General features: G+C 42.5%; 1 protein-coding gene across 1 annotated transcript in view; it reads left to right on the forward strand.

The window, feature by feature from the left end:
- SLC25A36 (solute carrier family 25 member 36) overlaps positions 1-18,736 on the forward strand; it is a 38,779-nt gene extending 20,043 nt beyond the window's left edge. Inside the window, exons 3-7 of the mRNA XM_068112060.2 lie at positions 677-754; positions 3,050-3,150; positions 6,909-6,975; positions 11,334-11,620; positions 13,937-18,736. Of these exons, the coding sequence (XP_067968161.1) occupies positions 677-754; positions 3,050-3,150; positions 6,909-6,975; positions 11,334-11,620; positions 13,937-14,139 (736 nt within the window). The 3' untranslated portion in view covers positions 14,140-18,736. The remainder of the gene's footprint in view (positions 1-676; positions 755-3,049; positions 3,151-6,908; positions 6,976-11,333; positions 11,621-13,936) is intronic.
- The last annotated feature ends 698 nt before the right edge of the window (positions 18,737-19,434 follow it).

The following is a 19,434-nucleotide window of genomic DNA, read 5'->3' on the forward strand; positions in this document are numbered from 1 at the left end:
CTTAGTGGTTCTGCATGGTTGAAGCGATACACAGTACGGGTAGCGAGTTTAAGCCAAGTGAGTGGAGCAAAGTCTCATAACGTGTGGGGAAACTACAGCTGATAGTTCTGCATCAGAATGACCTTGGCTGCCAACCACAGTTTGATGTTTGTCCTCATTCCTAGTGCATTTTTCAGATGCATACCACACAGTATACCACACAGTATACCACACAGTATACCACACAGTATACCACACATGCTACAAGGAGGACGCTTGCAGCCTGTCGCCATATGTTAAACCTGCTGCTCCACTTGTTCAGTTATTGCTGTGCTTTGTTTAAAGTTTAAAGTAGGGAGAGTTAAGATTAAGGCTTGCTTGTTTCTATTCTTACGAGCACCATTTTGATTTTGTTTTGGTATTTTATAGATGTAGTAAAGACTTGCAATCAGACTCTGATGTCCAAACGTCCATAAAAGTTGTGATTTTTGGTCGAACGTCGGAGCCACCAAATCATCTTGGTGATCGGGGACATGGTGCCTGCCTAATGACTGTGGTTTTAGTGCGTTTTCCTACAGGTGTGGCCTAGCCTTCTGAATGCCATATCAACTGCCAGTCATCTAAAATTATATTTCTATAAAAATGTGAACAGCGGCACCTTGAAGGCCTACTCAAATTGTCTCTCTGTTTCTTGCAGAAATATACTGGAGAAGGAGGGTCCTCGGTCTTTGTTCCGTGGCTTGGGACCCAACTTGGTTGGAGTTGCTCCCTCGAGGTACTTGAGCTGAGATAATGTGGAGCTCATTCACACTGCAAAGCAAACTCTTCTGAGTATTATTTTCTCTTATTCTTATTCATTCATTGATATGCAGCACGAGGCTGTGGGATAGCATCATTGGCTGAGGGCCTGACTGTACCGCTGGTGCAGTGCCCTCTGCTGGTTGGGGCAGGAATTTGGACTTTTTAGCTTGTGTGGTGCTGGCTGGCTCACCTTCTCTTCGTGAAGGACTGTGGGATCTTTAACGTCCACTAACAAATGCCGGCAGATGGGATATCCATCTGAGGGACGGCATACATAGAAGTCATGTTCTTTACTACACATATCAATTAACACTGTCTTACTGTCATCTTTATAATTAGTATGAGGAAGAGAATTTGCAAATTGTAAAAAAAAAGAAATTTAAAAAAAGTACATTGGTAACTGTTTGTCTATGCTCTTCGGTTTTGAAATACAGAGCATACAGAGCGAAAAAGGAAGCATTTTAAAAGCTTTTGGTATGAGGCCAGGGTCCGGGTAGGCCAGGGTTCGAACCACCGAACTCCCAAACTGAGAGTTGATGCTCTCGCCAGTACACCACCAAATCTGGTTAAATATAGCGTACTTTTTTGGATCGGCCCGTGCTAATGACCAGTTCTGTGTGCAAAGCAGCCGCAGGTGTTAAATAGTGCAAGTGTTGCACACCGGTAACAACTTGTTCTTACAAAAAAAACGATTATGGTGTCCAATAAAGATAAATAAAATGTACTTGACTTCTTTTAAAGAAGTGATGTCCTATTGGCTCTTTCAGAAAACAAATATTAAGGGGTCTGATTTTTCTCATAACAGGAACTTTTCTGCACAAAATGTACAAATTATGGCGTAGCCTATATGACGAAGCATGTATATGTATATATATGTCCCTTAAAACGTATACCAATCAGAGCTGAGGATCTGGTCACACGACGGGGTGATGTGATTACATCTGATGTCATTACGGCGGCTGACTCTCCACACACCGCCATTTTGATTTATATGCCGTTCATGTCAAACCTGTCATATATCACAATCGACATGCTCTACCTTTACGTTTTTCATTCAGTGTGAAACGCAAACAAACCGATTGTTAAAATGACCATCAAATATCAAAAGCATAGATGTTACGGCTCTTCCAACAATACGGTACGTATAGGCCTTAGGCTTCATGCCTCACCTTCGGGCCGCTTCAGACAAATTAAGCCCAGGTTCCTTAATAGTCGTGCATTGTTTCAGTAGTATCGTTTTCGTAATAATAATAAGAATAATAATAATAATAAAGTCAATATCACCACAACAATTTAATCCCAATGTCGTCAATGGAAAGTTAATGAATTGAAGCGGTGTATGGTTCATGAACCAATGATAAGCGGTGTTCGGCACTAATATTAATAACCGAGGAAGTAAGGAGATAGCCTCGGTTTTTTGATAGTAATATCATTTCTGAAATAATAACAGTTAATATTATAGTAAATCTAATCGTAACACTAATCCCTTCATAGTTACTGGAGGTTAAAATGTATAATCTTCTGTATATGAAAGTAGCGGCAGTTTTGTGTCCAGCCGTCACGCTACGTCGTTACGTCTATGATGTCATTACGATGGCTGACTCCACTGATCGACATTTTAATATACCCGTTCACCCGTTCACCCGCTCACTACGGGAGCAGCAGGAAGGGTCATTCCTCTTTGGGGTATATAAGAATACAGCCTCTCTATGATCAGGTCTCAAGAACATTGGGTATGTGTTCATTTACCAAGGTTCTTGTGGAGAGATCGCCAAGTGATTTAAGCTTTTGAGCAAGCACTCCATTCAAAACCATTAAGGAACGGCTGGCTTGGCAAGCGCTAGCTAGCTGCTTGGTAAATGAGCACAACACGGTCTTCCTCACTTTCAGTTTCGTGTTAAACAGCAGGAAAAGTGGGTTTCATTGGTGGGTTTCAAAACGCTGCTACAAAATACGCCACTTTTGCGGCAGGAAGGGTCATGTTATTTCCCCAACCCTTGTGGGGTATATAGATTACAGTAGATCTTCGCTCAGTTTTGGAAGTAAAATCTTACCTCACAGATGTCAGGATTCATCCAAATTTCTTTTTTTAATGTTAAACAGCATGAACGACTGTTTGAAAAGCTAATCATATGTGTTTGTGGTTTATAATATTTTACAAGCCCGGCTACGCCGCCGTTAGACTTTCAGTCTTGTTTTTTTTTGTGTTCTATGAATCTCATTCACTGCTGTCCTCACTCCCATCCACCTGCCCTCTCCAATGACGCAGAGCTATATACTTTGCTGCTTATTCTTTCTCAAAGGACAAGTGGAACCATGTGTTTGAGTCGGAGACAACAGCTGTGTACATGTGTTCTGCAGCATGTGCTGGTGGGTTACCGCAATACCGCATGCTCCTCTCTCAACCTGCATGGTCTTTGATCATGTGACCTAACATACACCTTTACTTTCCTCTTCTGTGGTTGCACATGTCTACTCAATCTCACATCATTCTCTGAGTTATTCTGCTGACCTTCTGCTGTTAGTGTGCAATTTGAAGTATTGAGGAAGAGAGTTGTGGTCACATTGTCACCAGCTAAAGTCACATCTGCCATTTGTTTTTCTCAATTTGAAACTTTACCGAAAATGTGTAGCTTTTTTTTTTTAATACAAGATTAAAAACCATGATCAGATTGGTCACCTACTCAGAAAATATATGAATGAATGATCGTTTTAAGGCCATTTTTCCCCGCTAGAGCGGGGGTTAGCCTTGCGGGCCCCATGACGATCATGGTTCCCTGTTTGAGGCAATGTTTTTATGGCCGGATGCCCTTCCTGACGCCATTCCTTGGTCATGCTCTTCGATGCGCAGGGATATGGTGTACCTATTCTAAATCGGGGTGCACACCGTGATCATTCATCCCAGCAAGCTGGTACTCAATTTGCCGACCTCGGAAGGATGACAGGCTGAGTCAACCCCCCCGGCGTTAATTCAGCGATAGACCGGGATTCGAACCCAGGATCCTAGGATCCCAAGCCGGCACCCTAACCGCTAAGCCAACACCAGGCTAAGTCAACACCAGGCTCACCTACTCAGAAAATGAGTAAATATTCCGTGGCCTATAGCACCCTTACCAACACTCAGCAGTTCTATGTCCCATGGGTTTGTTGAACAGTTAAGGGAAAAAGTATTCTGCTTTCTTCCTTTTAACCCATGTGTTCCATAAAGCCTCTCCTACTCTCAAACCTCTACTCTTATCTTCTTTCACACAATTCTTTGTCGTGTCCTCTTTTCCTTTCACTTCCTCCAACACTTCTTACAATCTCCCTGCTCTCAGCTCAATCGCAGCGTCATGTCACAACTCCCGACTCATGCATACAGTCCTCGCCAACTCGATCAGAATCGGGAGGGGCGGGCGAAATGCTCAACTCCACATGGCTGATTTGAGTTTATGGAAATGTGACCCAGATTTGCATCTAGCCTTGTTCTTGGAAAGTTGCCAACGTCACCCTTATTCACAAGAAGGGTTCCAAGTCTGATCCACTCTGCTACAGACTGGTCAGTCACCTCTCCATCATTAGTAAAGTTGTGGGATTATCATTGCTGCACACCTCAGGCACTAACACGTTTCTAACTCGCTCATCTATGGCAACCACTTTGGCTTCTGATCTCACTATTCCACCATGGATGTTACTCATTCTGATACAGCAGTGGAAGAATGTCTTGAACTACCACCAAGAGGTTATAGCCATCTGTTGAGCCTTTAACAGTCTGGAATACAGGCTTTATTTGTCAGTTATCTTCCTTTGATATTCGGCTCCCACTGCCTAAGGCTTGGGTTGCACAATCCTGCCTCAGGGTGGACATTATTCCTGATCTATACTATATCAATGGCTTCTTCACCTCCCTGGAAAGTCCTCTGTACCATTTTTCTGATTGCTTGACCCTGTGCAGAACTGTGCATTACTCTTGTGAAAGGCTGGCCGCTGCTGAATATTTCATGAGACATGGATAAGGTAAGCCGCTGGTCAGCTACTTGGAACATGATGTTCAACGCTGGCAAGTCACATGCTTTCACACTCACAATGATCCAATTCATTTCTCTAAAGTCTAAACCATCCAATCCATTTCTCTAAACCAGCAGTTCCTGGGTTTGGGAACTCCTGCTCTAAATAGTTACTGGAAGAGGTGCAGTCCCTAGAACCACTTGGCCTCACTATCTACCATATCTTCATGGAAGGATAACATCTCCAAACGGCATCAAAGGCTAGATGCCATCTGGACATTCTCCGTAGAACTAAGGCATCCCTGAGCCGCACTGAGCTCATCACTGTATCCAAGACGGTCTTACGGAGCTCTATGGAATATGGCTTCCCTCTCTGGGCTGACGCTCCTACTTCCCACCTTGCACCTCTTGAGTTTGTTGAAAACATTAAGGCCTTTCACACCATTGGAATCTCAATACAGGATGTGGATACACAGGGACTTTCACTCTCCCATCAGTGGCCATTTGGTTGGCTTTCTATTTTCCACAAGCTTGCATCTGGCTTTGCATCATCTGCCCTCTCCTACCTCTGGTCTCCCATAGCCACCCCAGCTCTGACACATTCCTTAACCAATCCTCACCTGCTCATCCTCCACAAATCCAGGTTGGTTGTCCACCTGCATCAATTAATCTCCTTATTTTCCTGATTATAGGACCGTCTCCCAGTGTCCATTTTCTAATCCTTTTCGCTTCAGTCTTTAAAATGTGATACCCATCACTACCTCATGGGTTCACCCATTCACATACACAATATCTTCTATATCTCCACTGATTCTTTCTCGTTCTTTCCCATTCCTTCTCTCTAAGCCATTGCAACTGCTTTTTGCATTATCCCTCCTTTTCTTCTTTTACATGTCCACACTCCACACCCTCCTTCCCCCAATACCCATTGGTAATTTGTAAACCTGCTGCCCTTTGTTTAGCTTCTCCACCATCCAAGTCACTTGTGTCAAAAATAAAAAGTAAAAATAGCACCGCATAGTGGGCGTAACCCCTCAGCCCATGCATGGTGGAAACCAATTTCAAGATGGCTGCTGTGGCGGCCATATTGAAAATCGCAGCGCGCCCATTTTCGAAAAGAACCTTCCTCTACTCAACCCCAACACACTGCAAAAATGGATTTAATCAGACAAGCAGTTCTGCTCGAAATTGACGGAAACCAATTTCAAGATGGCTGCCGTGGTGGCCATATTGAAATTTGCAGCGCGCCCATTTTCGAAAGGAACCATAAAAAGTAACGAGTCTCCAATATTTCGGGAAAATGTAAAATGCGAGTTCCCTTACAAGAAACTTCAACCTAGGAGGAGGCCATTAGGCCCATCATCCCTGCACAATCATTGCCAACCTATGGTTGTTTGTCCATGCTCTTATCTTGTTCAAATGCTGACATGAATGAGAAATGCATCGAACAAGGAAGCAGCATGTACCATTTTAAAGGTCTTTGGTATGACTTGACCAGGGTCGGGTTCAAACTACCAAGCCACCTACGGTTGACAAATTGTCATGCATTATTTATTTAGTAAGATCTACGGATGCTAGCTAGCAGCACTACTCCTGTTATTGGACCTGTATCACTATGGATTGGCCATAATGTCTACATAAATGACACTAAAATTATGGAGTTATGGACAAGCTCAAAACCCTACGAATATCCAGTGTTATAGTTCAGGAATTCACACAAGTCGAGTTTACCACCAATACTTGGTTTGCTAACCTGGTGCCCTTTCTTGTTGTGCTCCTCCATAGGCCAAGAGCCTTGTATAGAACATTTTCTTTGCAAGGAACTTGGCCATAGACAATTTGGCCCATCAATTTTAATTTCCATTGAGGCCATGAATTGTATTCTCTTGCATTTTGGTGACTATGGAACATTTTGGTTTGTTTCATCTGAAACGGCTTGCTCATATTTTCGATTCTGATTAAAATGAACAAAACAGAATGGTATCTATGGTTACAGTTGGCATGACTGGTAAAGGTTAAGTGGCCTCACTGTTTTCTTTACATCAATATAATTTATTGGCCCAGTGACTGCTCTGTGACTTGTTTGGAACAGCAGTTGCATGTGAGTGACGACTTGGTTTATTTATTTATTTATTGTTGTAGGATTTACTGCCATTACTGCAACAAACCCGATCTGGCTGGTGAAAACAAGAATGCAACTGGAAGCTCGGTGTGTAAAGTGTAATTTGTGTTTTGTGCATTACTGCTAATCCACCGCACACAATATTTTCACATTGGTAGATCAATGCAGAAATACATTAAAAGCTTTCCTTAATGTTTTGGATATACATTATAAAAAAGGATTATTCCATTACAAAATTGCTTTGCTTTTTGAGCAATGTGTTTATTTTCAATGGATGATGTTACCTTTACGAGTCGGCCATTTTCCCCAATAACTCTTTAAAATATTAGGTGTACCGGAAAGTAATGTCGTTTTTCAAGCAGTGAAAACGACATTACGTTCCGGTACACCTTTTATATTTTTATATTTTAATATATACATATACATATACATATACATATATACACACAGTCGTGGCCAAAAATATTTGCACCCTTACATTTTTTTCAAATAATGCACCATTTCTTCCGGAAAACTTGAAATAAAAAAAATATTTTGGTATCCGCATATGTATTTCTTTGGTTTACAGTGGAATAAAACAAAAAAGCTGAAAAAATTACTAAATCTTAGCTTATTCCACACAGAAATCCTAAAATGGCCCGGACAATATTATTGGCACCTTTTAGAAGTTGTTAGAAATAATTAGATTTCAAGCAGGAGATTCTCTTTCACTTTGGAATGAAGTACCAGTTCACTGGTAATTCCCTGCTTGTCGTTAAAGGCGGCAAAAAGGGTTGGCGTCAGGAAGGGCATCCGGCCGTAAAACATTGCTTCAAAAAGGGGACCGAAAAACAACAACAACCACAGTTCCCGAAAAAGGCCAACCCCCGCTTGCGGGGAAAAATGGCCTCTAAAGGTGGTTTGTTTTTTGTTTTTTTGGAATGAACTCACCTGTGGTGAGTTGCAGGTGCCTGCAGTATAAAAATCACATTCAACCAGTTTGAATAGAGAAAATGAGTCATTCTGCTGTTTTGTGTCACTGTGTTCACCGCAATGAGCATAGAGAAAAAGAAAACCAGAGAATTGTCTGAGGAGGTCAGACACAAGATTGTAGCCAAGCATGGACAATCTCAAGGCTGCAAGTCCATCTCCAGAGACCTTGATGTTCCTGTGTCCACCGTACGCAATGTTATCAGGAAGTTTAAGTCCCATGGCACTGTAGCCAACCTCTCTGGACGTGGCCGCAAGAGAAAACTTGATCGAAGATTGCAGCGAAGGATTGTTCGAATGGTGGAGAAAGCACCTCGATCAACTGCCAAACAGATTCAAGCTGACCTTCAGACACAAGGTACGACAGTTTCAACTCACACCATCTGTCGCCAACTCGATGAAAGGGGGATATATGGTAGGAGACCCAGGAGGACCTCACTGCTGAGAGAGACATAAGAAAGCCCGACTGGAGTTTGCCAAAAAACACCTGAACAAGCAAAAATCCTTCTGGGAGAATGTCCTGTGGACAGATGAGACCAAATTAGAGCTTTTTGGTAAAACACATCTCTGTTTACAGAAAACAAAATGAAGTCTTCAAAGAAAAGAACACCTTCCCTACAGTCAAACATGGAGGAGGTTCAGTGATGTTTTGGGGTTGCTGTGCTGTCTCTGGCACTGAATGCCTTGAATGTGTGCACGGCATCATGAAATCAGGAGATTAACAAGGCATTTTTGGAGCACAATGTTCAACCTAGTGTCAGAAACCTGGGTCTCCATCGAAGGTCATGGGACTTGCAGAAGGACAATGACTCCAAACACACTTCAAAAAGCACCCAGGAATATTTCGAGCCAAAACGCTGGACTGTTCTGAAGTGGTCAGCAATGAGTCCAGATCTAAATCCCATTGAACACATGTGGGGAGATCTGAAAACAGCAGTTGGGAGAAGGCACCCTTCAAATCTTGGAGAGCTGGAGCAGTGTGCACAAGAAGAGTGGGCCAGACTTCCAGTAGAGAGCTGTAGGAAGCTCATTCATGGCTATAGGAAGCGCTTGACTGCAGTTATTTTGTCCAAAGGTTGTGCTGCCAATATCAAGTCCAGGGTGTCAATAATTTTGTCAATGCCATTTATTTTTATTTTCTGATTTAAAAGGATATATTTATTAAGTTATGAATGAAAAACAAAGGTTCTGTAATATTAACAGTGAAATAATGAATTGTGGAGACCAAATACTTTTGTCAATTTCAACTTAGTTTTTAGAGAAAATTGTGTGTTATTTGAAAAAAGTGCAAGGGTGCCAATATATTTTTGGCCATAAATGTATGTATAATTTATTTATTTATTTCATTTGGATTGCCCAATGTTTGCGGATATGCTCGGTTCCTTGTTCTCAGATTCTATCTTTCATCCAACTGTTAGACGTGATGAGCACAGCCACTGAGCGTGGGGGAGGTGCCGTCACTTCCTGGGGTACTCTGCGTACCAGCGATGCCACAACAATGGCGCTTTTATTTTTTCCTACAGCATTTAAATATTTTATTTCAATTGAAATATACAGGTAGGAGACAAAAATGGAAACACCTGGGTAAATGAGTGACACCAAGCATATTGAAAGCAACGGCTTCCACACAGGTGTGGCCCATATGTTAATTAGCACATAACATCCCAGCATGCTTAGGGTCATTTATGAAAATGCTATAATGCATTTTTCAGTGTGCAAACTACTCATCACACCTGGCAATGCACGTTTGCAAGTTCAGTGGTGCAAAGAGCACAGGCAATGGACTACCGAGGAGTGGAGAAATGTGATATGGCCAGGTGAATCGTCCTTCACCATGTTCTCGACAAACGGATGAGAGCACGTGTGGCACCAACCTGTAGAACTCCACAAGCCTGAGTGCTTGGTTCCAAAAGTGAAGGGTTCTGGTGGTTTTGTAATGTTGTGGGATGCATTTTCCTGGCATTGTTTGGGTGCAGTCATTCCCTTAGAAGGCAAGGTCAGTGCATACCATTCGCTAATAATGGTACTGAGTGATATTCTTCACCGTGTTGGAGCATTTCTTTCTTGCTGGGACGGGTGTCTTCCAGAATGACAATGGCCCAGCTACAGAGGACGTGTGGTCGCCCATTGGTTTGACGACCATGACACTGATGTTATCCATATGTCATGGCCTTCTCAGTCACCAGATCTGAACCAAATAGAGAATTTGAGTTGTTCTCGAACGAGACCTGAGACAGCGTTTTCCACCTCCATCAAACAGGTGTGAGTTGATTGACTTTTTTGTGGATGAATGGTGCTGCATCCATCCTGCAAAATTCCAGACACGAGTTGACTCCATGCCATGCTGCATACAGGCCGTGCTGGCTGCACGCAGTCGTCCAGCGTTCGTCTATTAGACCCAGTCGTCTATCAAGTGACGTTAATTGGAGTTTCCATATCTTTGTTTACTACCTGTATATTGGATTACTGTAGGTGTAGAACACAAATTGCCTTGTTTGCACTTCCAAAAACCTTCAGTTTAGTCGTACTTGGGCGAAAGTTTACGCCGTCTCGACCAATAAAATTTGCGGGGCACTGAGGGCAGAGTTGGCGAAGTTCAGCTCTGGACTGCACCGTTTGATCCATCGGGTTTGTATGATTTCCATCGTGCCTGATATTCAAAGTTCACGAACAAAGCTATTTATAGATTGTGCTCAAACGCAAAGCGAGAGTTGAAACGACTCTTCCCATGTCTTTTTCTCAAGATTGCGTGGGGTAGCGTATTCGATGAACTCTCTAGACTCTAGAGTCTAGAGTCTTTTAAATGGAATCAAACATCGTCTGTAAACATCTTTTTGATGTAAATCTTTTTTGATGACTTTGTATATCCTGCCACTGACTGCGCTGGAAAGGTACTTGATGTGGCGTTAAGCGTTTTCTCTTTGTGGAGAAGTAAACCAAATCAAAATGTTTTTCAATGTCACTGTAGATTCCAAATTCCTACCCTGACCATCAATGGCACAGCCAATGATGCTACCCCGCAGCCTTGTGCTGCATACAAACGAAGAAGAAGCATGTCAATTTAACATAGTGAAAATGATTTTTCTTATCATCGAGTACAAAAACACTTAAGCTTAACTAGATATGAAAGTTCCACCACCAAGTAAAAAAAAAAAAAAAAAAGATTGCTTTGAGAGAGAACCTGTGAACAAGGGTGACCTTGTCTAGTTGGCATGCAATAATTAAAGGCCTTGCCTCAGGATGTGATCCTCGAGACTCAATTTGAGGTCTGTTCTCGGATTTAGAGTGCAAACAAATATTCTGCGTGTAGCTTTTAACTTCAAGGTTTACTGTATTTAAGAAATGCCCTTTATGGTGAAAATTTTACTTTGGTATATCAATCTTTGTTTGTTTTATTCATTTTGTATTTGCAGGTGATTTTGTGATCCCCTTTTTAAGGTGTCCTCATATTTGCGTGCTTCTCTCACTTTGTGCAGACGGCGGGGTGGTCGTGCTATGAACACGCTACAGTGCATACGGCACGTTTTCCAACATGAGGGAGTGCGTGGCTTTTACCGTGGTATGTCCGCTTCATATGCGGGCATTACAGAGACTATCATACACTTTGCCATCTATGAGAACCTCAAACGCCATCTTTTGTGCCATTATGTGCCAATTGGACGGCAAGATGAGCCACCAGAGATGGAACCCAGCATCTTCTTTGGCATGATGTGTGCTGCGGCTGCTTCCAAAACTTGTGCCTCGTGCATCGCATATCCTCATGGTGCGTATCATTCAGAAGGGGTGTTTTAGTTCTCCTGAATAAAAAGATCATTATCCCTTTACATATAGTTTATTTAGAATTTTAAAATGTGGATTGAGGCGACCCTTTTAGGGATTGGATGTGTTGGGCAGTTCACAAGTCCAATTGTAATGGAGTAATGTCCCCTCTGACTAACCCAATGAGAGAAAGAGGGGGAGGGAGGGAGGGAAAGAGAGAAGAGAGAGGAGAGGGGGGGGGGGGCACGCGACACCTCAAAGATTGAGTGGAATTTTTTTTCAGAGTAAATTAATATTTTTTATAATATGTTTCCAATTCTCTTGAACACGTAGTTCACTTGTCCTGTTGCTTTAATCATTCTTATCCTCCCGTTGTGTTAATCGTTCTTTTAATTTGATCATAAATGTAATTTATTTTGCCTTCCTAACTCAGGAGGTTTCCCCCGCTGAGAACCCAGCTGCGGCCGCAGGAGCCTTCATGGCACTTGTTAATTGTTTTTGTTACATTCAATGGAGTTGCACTTTCGGCACGCACATTCCTTTACACAATGTAATTCTCCGAACAGTAGAAAAATGTAAGTTTAATAATTTGGTAATTTCGCATTCTCTTCTGTAAATATAGAGAAGAAGGGATCACAGCCTTGCTTGCTTTAAGTGAATATGCTTGGTTATAAGAATCATTATTTTCTTTAAATTTTCATATTTTACTCCAGATTTTGACACTTGAGTACACATGCTCCGATCCTCAAATCCAAAGAGATTTTGAATATATACTTTAATTTGTCTATGAGAGTACATCGTAGTTCCAAGGACAGGCATTTTTGAGCAGGCCGAAACAAAATGGTGGTTTAAGACCCCTGCGAGGGAAAAGCGGGCTGACCAAGAGTAAGCCTGTTTTTTTTTTGTTTTGTTTTCTTCATGACTAGGACCCTGTTAATTATCCTGCATCAGAGTGGCAACCCATCGAGGATTGTATTCCTTAGACAATTTTGTTTTGGAGTTGTGGAGGAGACTCACACTGACATTTATTATAGATTGTTTCTCTTGAGGTGGTAGTATTCTGGGACTAGTAAAACTACTACTACTACTACTACTACTACTACTACTACTACTACTGCTACTACACCTTTAGTGGTCCCAATTATCCCTACCGTCTCGTGAGATCAGCTGGGGAACGCTTGTGGCCCAATTATTTGACAAACCGGTTAGCCAGGCCTGACGTATGATTGTGGCAGGAATTTGTAATTTGTTCAGGGTGCCGCTGATAACTCACCTACTCTTCATGAAAGACGCTGTAGGATGTTTAACATTGACAGACGAGATACCCAGTTTAACGTCCGTCCAAGGGATGGCACACACATCGATGAGTTTCTCCGAACGTGAAACACTAAGATGATGGTTTATTGCTTGGTCGGGATTAAAACCTGGGCGAGACTGCTCAAAGGCGAGTGTGCGTACCTCGAGGATATCCTACCAGCCCACAATGAATAAAAAATGAATGATCGTTTTAAGGCCATTTTCCCCGCTAGAGCAGGGGTTAGCCTTGCGGGCCCCATGACGATCATGGTTCCCTGTTTGAGGCAATGTTTTTAATGGCCGGATGCCCTTCCTGACGCCAACCCTTGGTCACGCTCTTAGGATGCGCAGGGATACGGTGTACCTATTCTAAATCGGGGTACACACCGTGATCATTCATCCCAGCAAGCTGGTACTCAATTTGCCGACCTCGGAAGGATGACAGGCTGAGTCAACCCCCCTGGCGTTAATTCAGCAATCGACCTGGATTCGAACCCAGGATCCTAGGATCCCAAGCCGGCACCCTAACAGCTAAGCCAACACCAGGCTAAGACGAGTAAAATACATCTTGCTTTGGAAGCATGTTGCAGCAGCTGTATCTTTAAAATTACTTCCAATATACCGTACATAAAAAGATTGTTGTGATGCTGGACAACTTTGTATATATCATAAACATATATCGGTATTTTTGGACAGGATTTTCCATACCAGTCAGACAAGATCCTAAATATTAGTCGTGACACATTAAACACCAATATTATGTTCCCCTTCTCATCGTTCATTTTCAATCTTGGGGAAAATGTAATGTATCCAAGGTAGCGACCAATGCAGTACACAGGTTTGAATTGGGAATGCCGGCATCATGAGCAGATTGCTCAGATGGGAACTCCAAAAGGGTCATGCTCTACTCTCCTTGTCATACTAACCCGAGTGTATTTTGATGTAAAAATTGGAATCCCGTATTTTAATGCGTCACTCTCGCTTCCCCCTTCTTACCTCCTTCCCCCGCACTTTGCCACCGTAGAGGTTCTACGAACACGCCTTCGTGAAGAGGGGTCACGCTATCGCTCATTGTTACAGACGTTCTGCCTTGTCCTCAGGGAGGAAGGTTATCGCAGTCTGTATCGTGGTCTCACAACACAGTTCATCCGTCAGATTCCCAATGCAGCCATCCTCATGGCCACCTACGAATTGGTCATTTCACTTTTTCAAAACGGAAACAGCTGAGAATCGACATGCCTGTGATGTAAGAATCGACATGCCTGGTGGTAGTGAGCAGTGCATGTTGTAACTCGCCATACCTACAGCAAGTCCAGAGGAAGCGGCTGCTTTCCGGAAGCATTGCCGCTCGGGTCATTTGCAGCTGGAGATTGCACTGATACGGGTGCCAAGAAAGATCAGTGCCCTGTACAGTACATCAACTCCGAGAAGCCAAAGGTAGCGACACATTGACTTGGAACTGTTCTTGAAATCTTTCACGCTATTCATCTTCTGTGGATCTCTTCATATCATTATCCTTTTACACTCTGTTCTATGTATTGTACACTATGTACCCTTTTACAAATGTCAAAATTTCGAATGGTACAACATTTACATGTCAAGAATGTATAACCCTTCGCCTTATTCACCATTCTAGTAAAATACTCATAAATAATCAGGGCTTGGATCCGGAACATGCGTGACGAGCAGATTGGGGAAATAAAAGCTTTGATCCAGACAGAGCAAAATGCAAAAAAATAAATAAAATTACTTGTAGACAAAATGTAAGGGGTGTTGCAAAATAAATGATACTTTTTTCCCCAAAGATTAAATGAAGTTTCAATCGGATAAAAATCCAACCAAAGGCTTTATTGTCCCCCGTCGCACCGCGGAGCGAAAGGGGGACTATGGTTGTGTCCGTGCATGCGTGTGTAAGCGAAGGACCGCATTCAAATTTGGTGTGTGGGTGCAACCCACGTCAAAATCCAAGATGGCCGCCGCCATGTATGTCTGAACCATGTATGTCTGAACCTTGTGAGCGGAATATCCTGAACAATAAGCGAAGTACCAACTTCTAATTTGGTGTGGGTGTATCTAGGCACAAGGAAGAACCCTATTGAAAATTGAGTCGCCATGTCAAAATCCAAGATGGCCGCCGCCATGTATGTCTGAACCTTGTGAGCGGAATATCTTGAAAAATAAGCGAAGTACCAACTTCTAATCTGGTGTGTGGGTGTATCTAGGCACAAGGAAGAACGCTATTGAAAATTGGGTCGCCACGTCAAAATCTAAGATGGCCGCCTCCATGTATGCCTGAACCTTGTGAGCGAAATATCATATCATAGCATGTTTTCTGCGTCTTCCACTTTGTCAACTCACTTCACTTCCCCGACGGGGGACCTAGGCGTAACGCTTGTTTCATTCAAAAATTAAAAACTCGCGTTTAACACGAGAACTACCGGCCTCACCCACCTACCTAATAGCTCAAAAATCTTTGTCCGTGAGCCCTGGCCGCCGTGACGTGTTTACTGTATAGCGTGAATACAGTACACTGTCTGAAATCGAATGAATGAACGAACAAATGAAAATTTTGGAAATTTTACATGCACTTCCTGCGTAGCAGATTCGGCACACAGAGATGAAATCTCATCGAAACATGTATTGATAATAACTTATCTCAAATTACAATTCATCAATGCTGAACGCATGTGTTTTATGCAATACATTTCCTTAGTGGTCAAATTGACCGCAGTGACGGTTTTAGGTATAATAGCCTGTAACTCAAATGTGGTTGAGGTCAGGAGGTCAATATTTGTATGAATATTCAACACCCAGAATCAAGAAAAGTCAAGGAAAATCAAAACTGTGAACAAAAAAATTACACATCGTCAGCTACTCCATGACCATGTGCTTGTGGTCAAATTGACCGCTCTGGCGGTTCTAGTGTTAATACGCGTCAATATGTCCACCATTAGCTTCAGAAACCATTTGAAGTCGACTTTTAAATGATTTCAGCAAAAACACGAACATTAGTCGCAAATATGACGGAGACAACACGCAGGCAACGTGCGCGACACGTCATGATGACGCACGTGAAATTTGAATTCAAAAAATCGCGGACATGTGGTCAATACAATCTGGGGGGGGGGGGGGGGGGGGAAGTATCATTTATTTTGCAACATGTCAATACAATCTGGGGGGAAAAAGTATAATTTATTTTGCAACACCCTATAGAAAGGATCAACCACCATCTGAAAAAGCGTTCAGTGAGGACTTTGATGTGGAACGTAAACTCACGTGGTTCTTGAAACTGGACCTTGGTGAAATTGGATAAGCAAAAGATCGGTGGCATTTTAGAGCTGATGTCGGAGGACGATGTTGGGAATGAAATAGAGGAACATACGTGAGTGGGTTAGCGATGAAGGTGATGTGACTGCGGAGGAAAAGTATAAGGTGACTTGTCGTGACCCGTGTTGGCGAGGGCCTGAAAAGAGTATACGCCGATCAAGTAATCAATCCATCATCTGTCTTCTTCTCTTCCTTCCATTTATTTTATTTTGTCTTCTTTCCATACTCTTTCCCCCTTTTCTTACGAACATTTTACAGGCCAATGTAAACATGACTTATTTTTGCAATATTTGTGACGTTTTGCACTTTAGGGCTCTTTTTTTCTCATCTTTCCTGCTAGCCTTTCAATAGGTTTGTTATTGTCCATTGTCACCGAGGCCTTTCTTTGGAGTTGGAAGGCCTAATCGATCTGTCTCGGCACTGGATTTGTGACTGTACACCCGTTTACGATTTATTTTTGTTCTCATTGTGCCGCTACTCCACGGCGATATAGTATATGTTAAAACTGCAGCACAGTAGCCGTGAATCCTCGGACTGGTTTTGCACAACAAACCTTGGACTGGTCTCCATCACAAGCTTGCCAAATCTCTCCTGAGCTTCCATTTCAGTATATCTTCAAAAAAAAAACTCTTTGCTGTGGTCCGGGCACTAGTACATGGTCAGGCAACACTGGAGTGTGTCCCCGTTTACATAAAACCTATCGAAAGCGTCGGGGGTTACACCAGCACTCTGGACATTTGGCATTTCAATACCTCAAGTTTGAGACCCGGGTGTTTTACGCACAAAGTTTCCTTTTATTCATTATTTTTCAGCAAATTAGCGACGAGTTTCACAAATGGAATCGACACCTTTGTCCAGACATACCTAAAATGATCATTAGAAAGGTGCTTCGTAATAAGAATGTGCAAAATCATTCGATTTATAAAAACCCACCACCCATCCTCCGTAAATACAGCGACACCACCGCTACGTCGCAAGCTGATATGACCGGGAGCAGAAAAATATCGATTCAGCGATGGGCGAATGGGTCAAAAATGAAACATATAAGCGTGGACAGCTGCCATGTCGTGCTCCGTGTAACTAACGGGAAAACTGCAAAAGATGGATTATTCACACCGACACTTATTCGATCACTTTTGTCGAGGTAACACGCGCCGCTGCTCGCCCTTTGCTCTTACTTCATGTTGACGTTTTGTTGTCCAGCGATACGTTTTGATCTGGCTGGATCGACCTTGTGTAGTTTTGTAAACCAGCGTCTGTGATACGCCATAGTAATTCTCACAAAATGCACATTCCTGTAGGAAACCCAATGTCGTTTTTTTTTTCCAAACTTTTGGTTCGATTCCGCACAACCTTTTGCAATTTTATTTATTTTATTGTTTATCCTTATTTTTATTTTTATTGGTCTGAAAAGCCTCAGTTTTAATGTAACTTTCTAATGCGTTGCTTTTGTGTTCATTTCTACGTTTTCCTCCGTCGGAGCGGCGAAGAGCTATCGATGCATGCTCCCTCCTCAGTAACTTTCATCAACTTCATCAACTTCATCAACTTTGTGTAGGATGGATGGGAGGTTATGAAATGAGCATTTCATTTCACAGCGTTTTATTTTTGGGGGGTGGGGGGTGGGTGTCATGAGGAAAGCTGTGACTGTAGATGAAACACTCCATCACCCATACACCCATATACAACCGTCTCTCCACCTCCTCTCCTTTCCCGTTGGTGTACATATTAAATCGCAGCTTTACCCAACACACTACATGCGCTACTTTCCAGATTCTTCAGCTCAAGTATTTTTGTAAATTCTCCAACGTTTTCCAAACTTTAAAAGGTGGGGCCGGAGGGGTTTATTTCATGCCCATGACCTGACCCTGGGCTTCCCTAACAGGTGTGCAAAATTTCAGGGAAATTGGCCAAGGAGCTTTTTATTCTATAAGATTTGGACATATCTGCGTCCAGAGCTTTGCCAAATTTCAGTACGATGCGACGCATGTTTCCAGCATAGCAAACGGCCCGATTGGGATGATATCCTGATTTGTCCGATCGGCCTTCAAACCAATATTTTCACCTTCCCTTCGTCTCAACTCCAATTAGAGGATGTTGCCCTTGCAGAATTTGTGGCCAAAACAGAAGCGCTCTTCATCTTCGAATATTACCGATTACAGTATTGGGAAGTCGTTGCAAAATATGTTTTTCCCTTTTGGAACACAAAGTGTTTTGATTTGTTTGGATCGCTCAATTCTGCGTATGTTTTTGAGCCGTTGATGATTGAAAAGCATTTTATGAGTCACTCGTCATATCTATTCTATGCTCGAAGTGATCGATAAATCTATTAAAAGGTTAATTTGGATTTTGACCGTATTTGGAAATACAACAGAGCTGTTTTATATTGCATGGCCTTGTCTTGTAACACTTTGTCTACTTAGATTTTATTTGCCGTGCCTGTAATTTATGTATATTTGTACATGCTGTAAATAAATGTGAAACATTTATGAATATACCTCGATCTGCTGCCCATTTCTCTTTTAATGTACATTCTTTTAAGGTCTGGATAAATGTATCTGTTGTATTTTGCCAGAAAGGCAGACACCTTGTCAGGACATGTATACAGCCGTTTCAGGTCTCCTGCTGTTGGATCCTCCACCTAGATGCTCCTCAAGTCTTTAAAAAAAAAAAAAAAGATCACTCCGTGACAAACCTGCCTGAAATTAATGCGGTCAATAAGCACTTCTCATCCCAAGTTTTTTTTAACAGGATCTAAAGCCCGTAGTGGAGCTGCCAAACCCACACATCTCGCACCTATGGACATGCAGACAAATACACCGAGACACAACACAGGACCGTGACATGAGACAAATGCAGCCACTGAGCTTGAAGGAAGTGCCATAACTTCCCAGAGCACCCTGGGTACCAGGGATGCCATAAGTGACACCACTTTTATCGTTGCACTCAGTGGGCCAAAACAGCACAGAAGTGCTCTTCATCGCTCAAAACAGAACAGAAGTGCTCTTCATTGCTCCAAAGCAGAACAGAAGTGCTCTTCATTGCTCCAAAGCAGAACAGAAGTGCTCTTCATTGCTCCAAAGCAGAACAGAAGTGCTCTTCATTGCTCCAAAACAGAACAAAAGCGCTCTTCATCGCTCAAAACGGAACAGAAGAACTCTTCATTGCTCCAGAACAGAAGAGCTCTTCATCCAC

This window comes from Myxine glutinosa, chromosome 4 (genome assembly GCF_964187855.1).
Source record: "Myxine glutinosa chromosome 4, kmMyxGlut1.1, whole genome shotgun sequence".
NCBI classification, from domain to species: Eukaryota; Metazoa; Chordata; class Myxini; order Myxiniformes; family Myxinidae; genus Myxine; species Myxine glutinosa.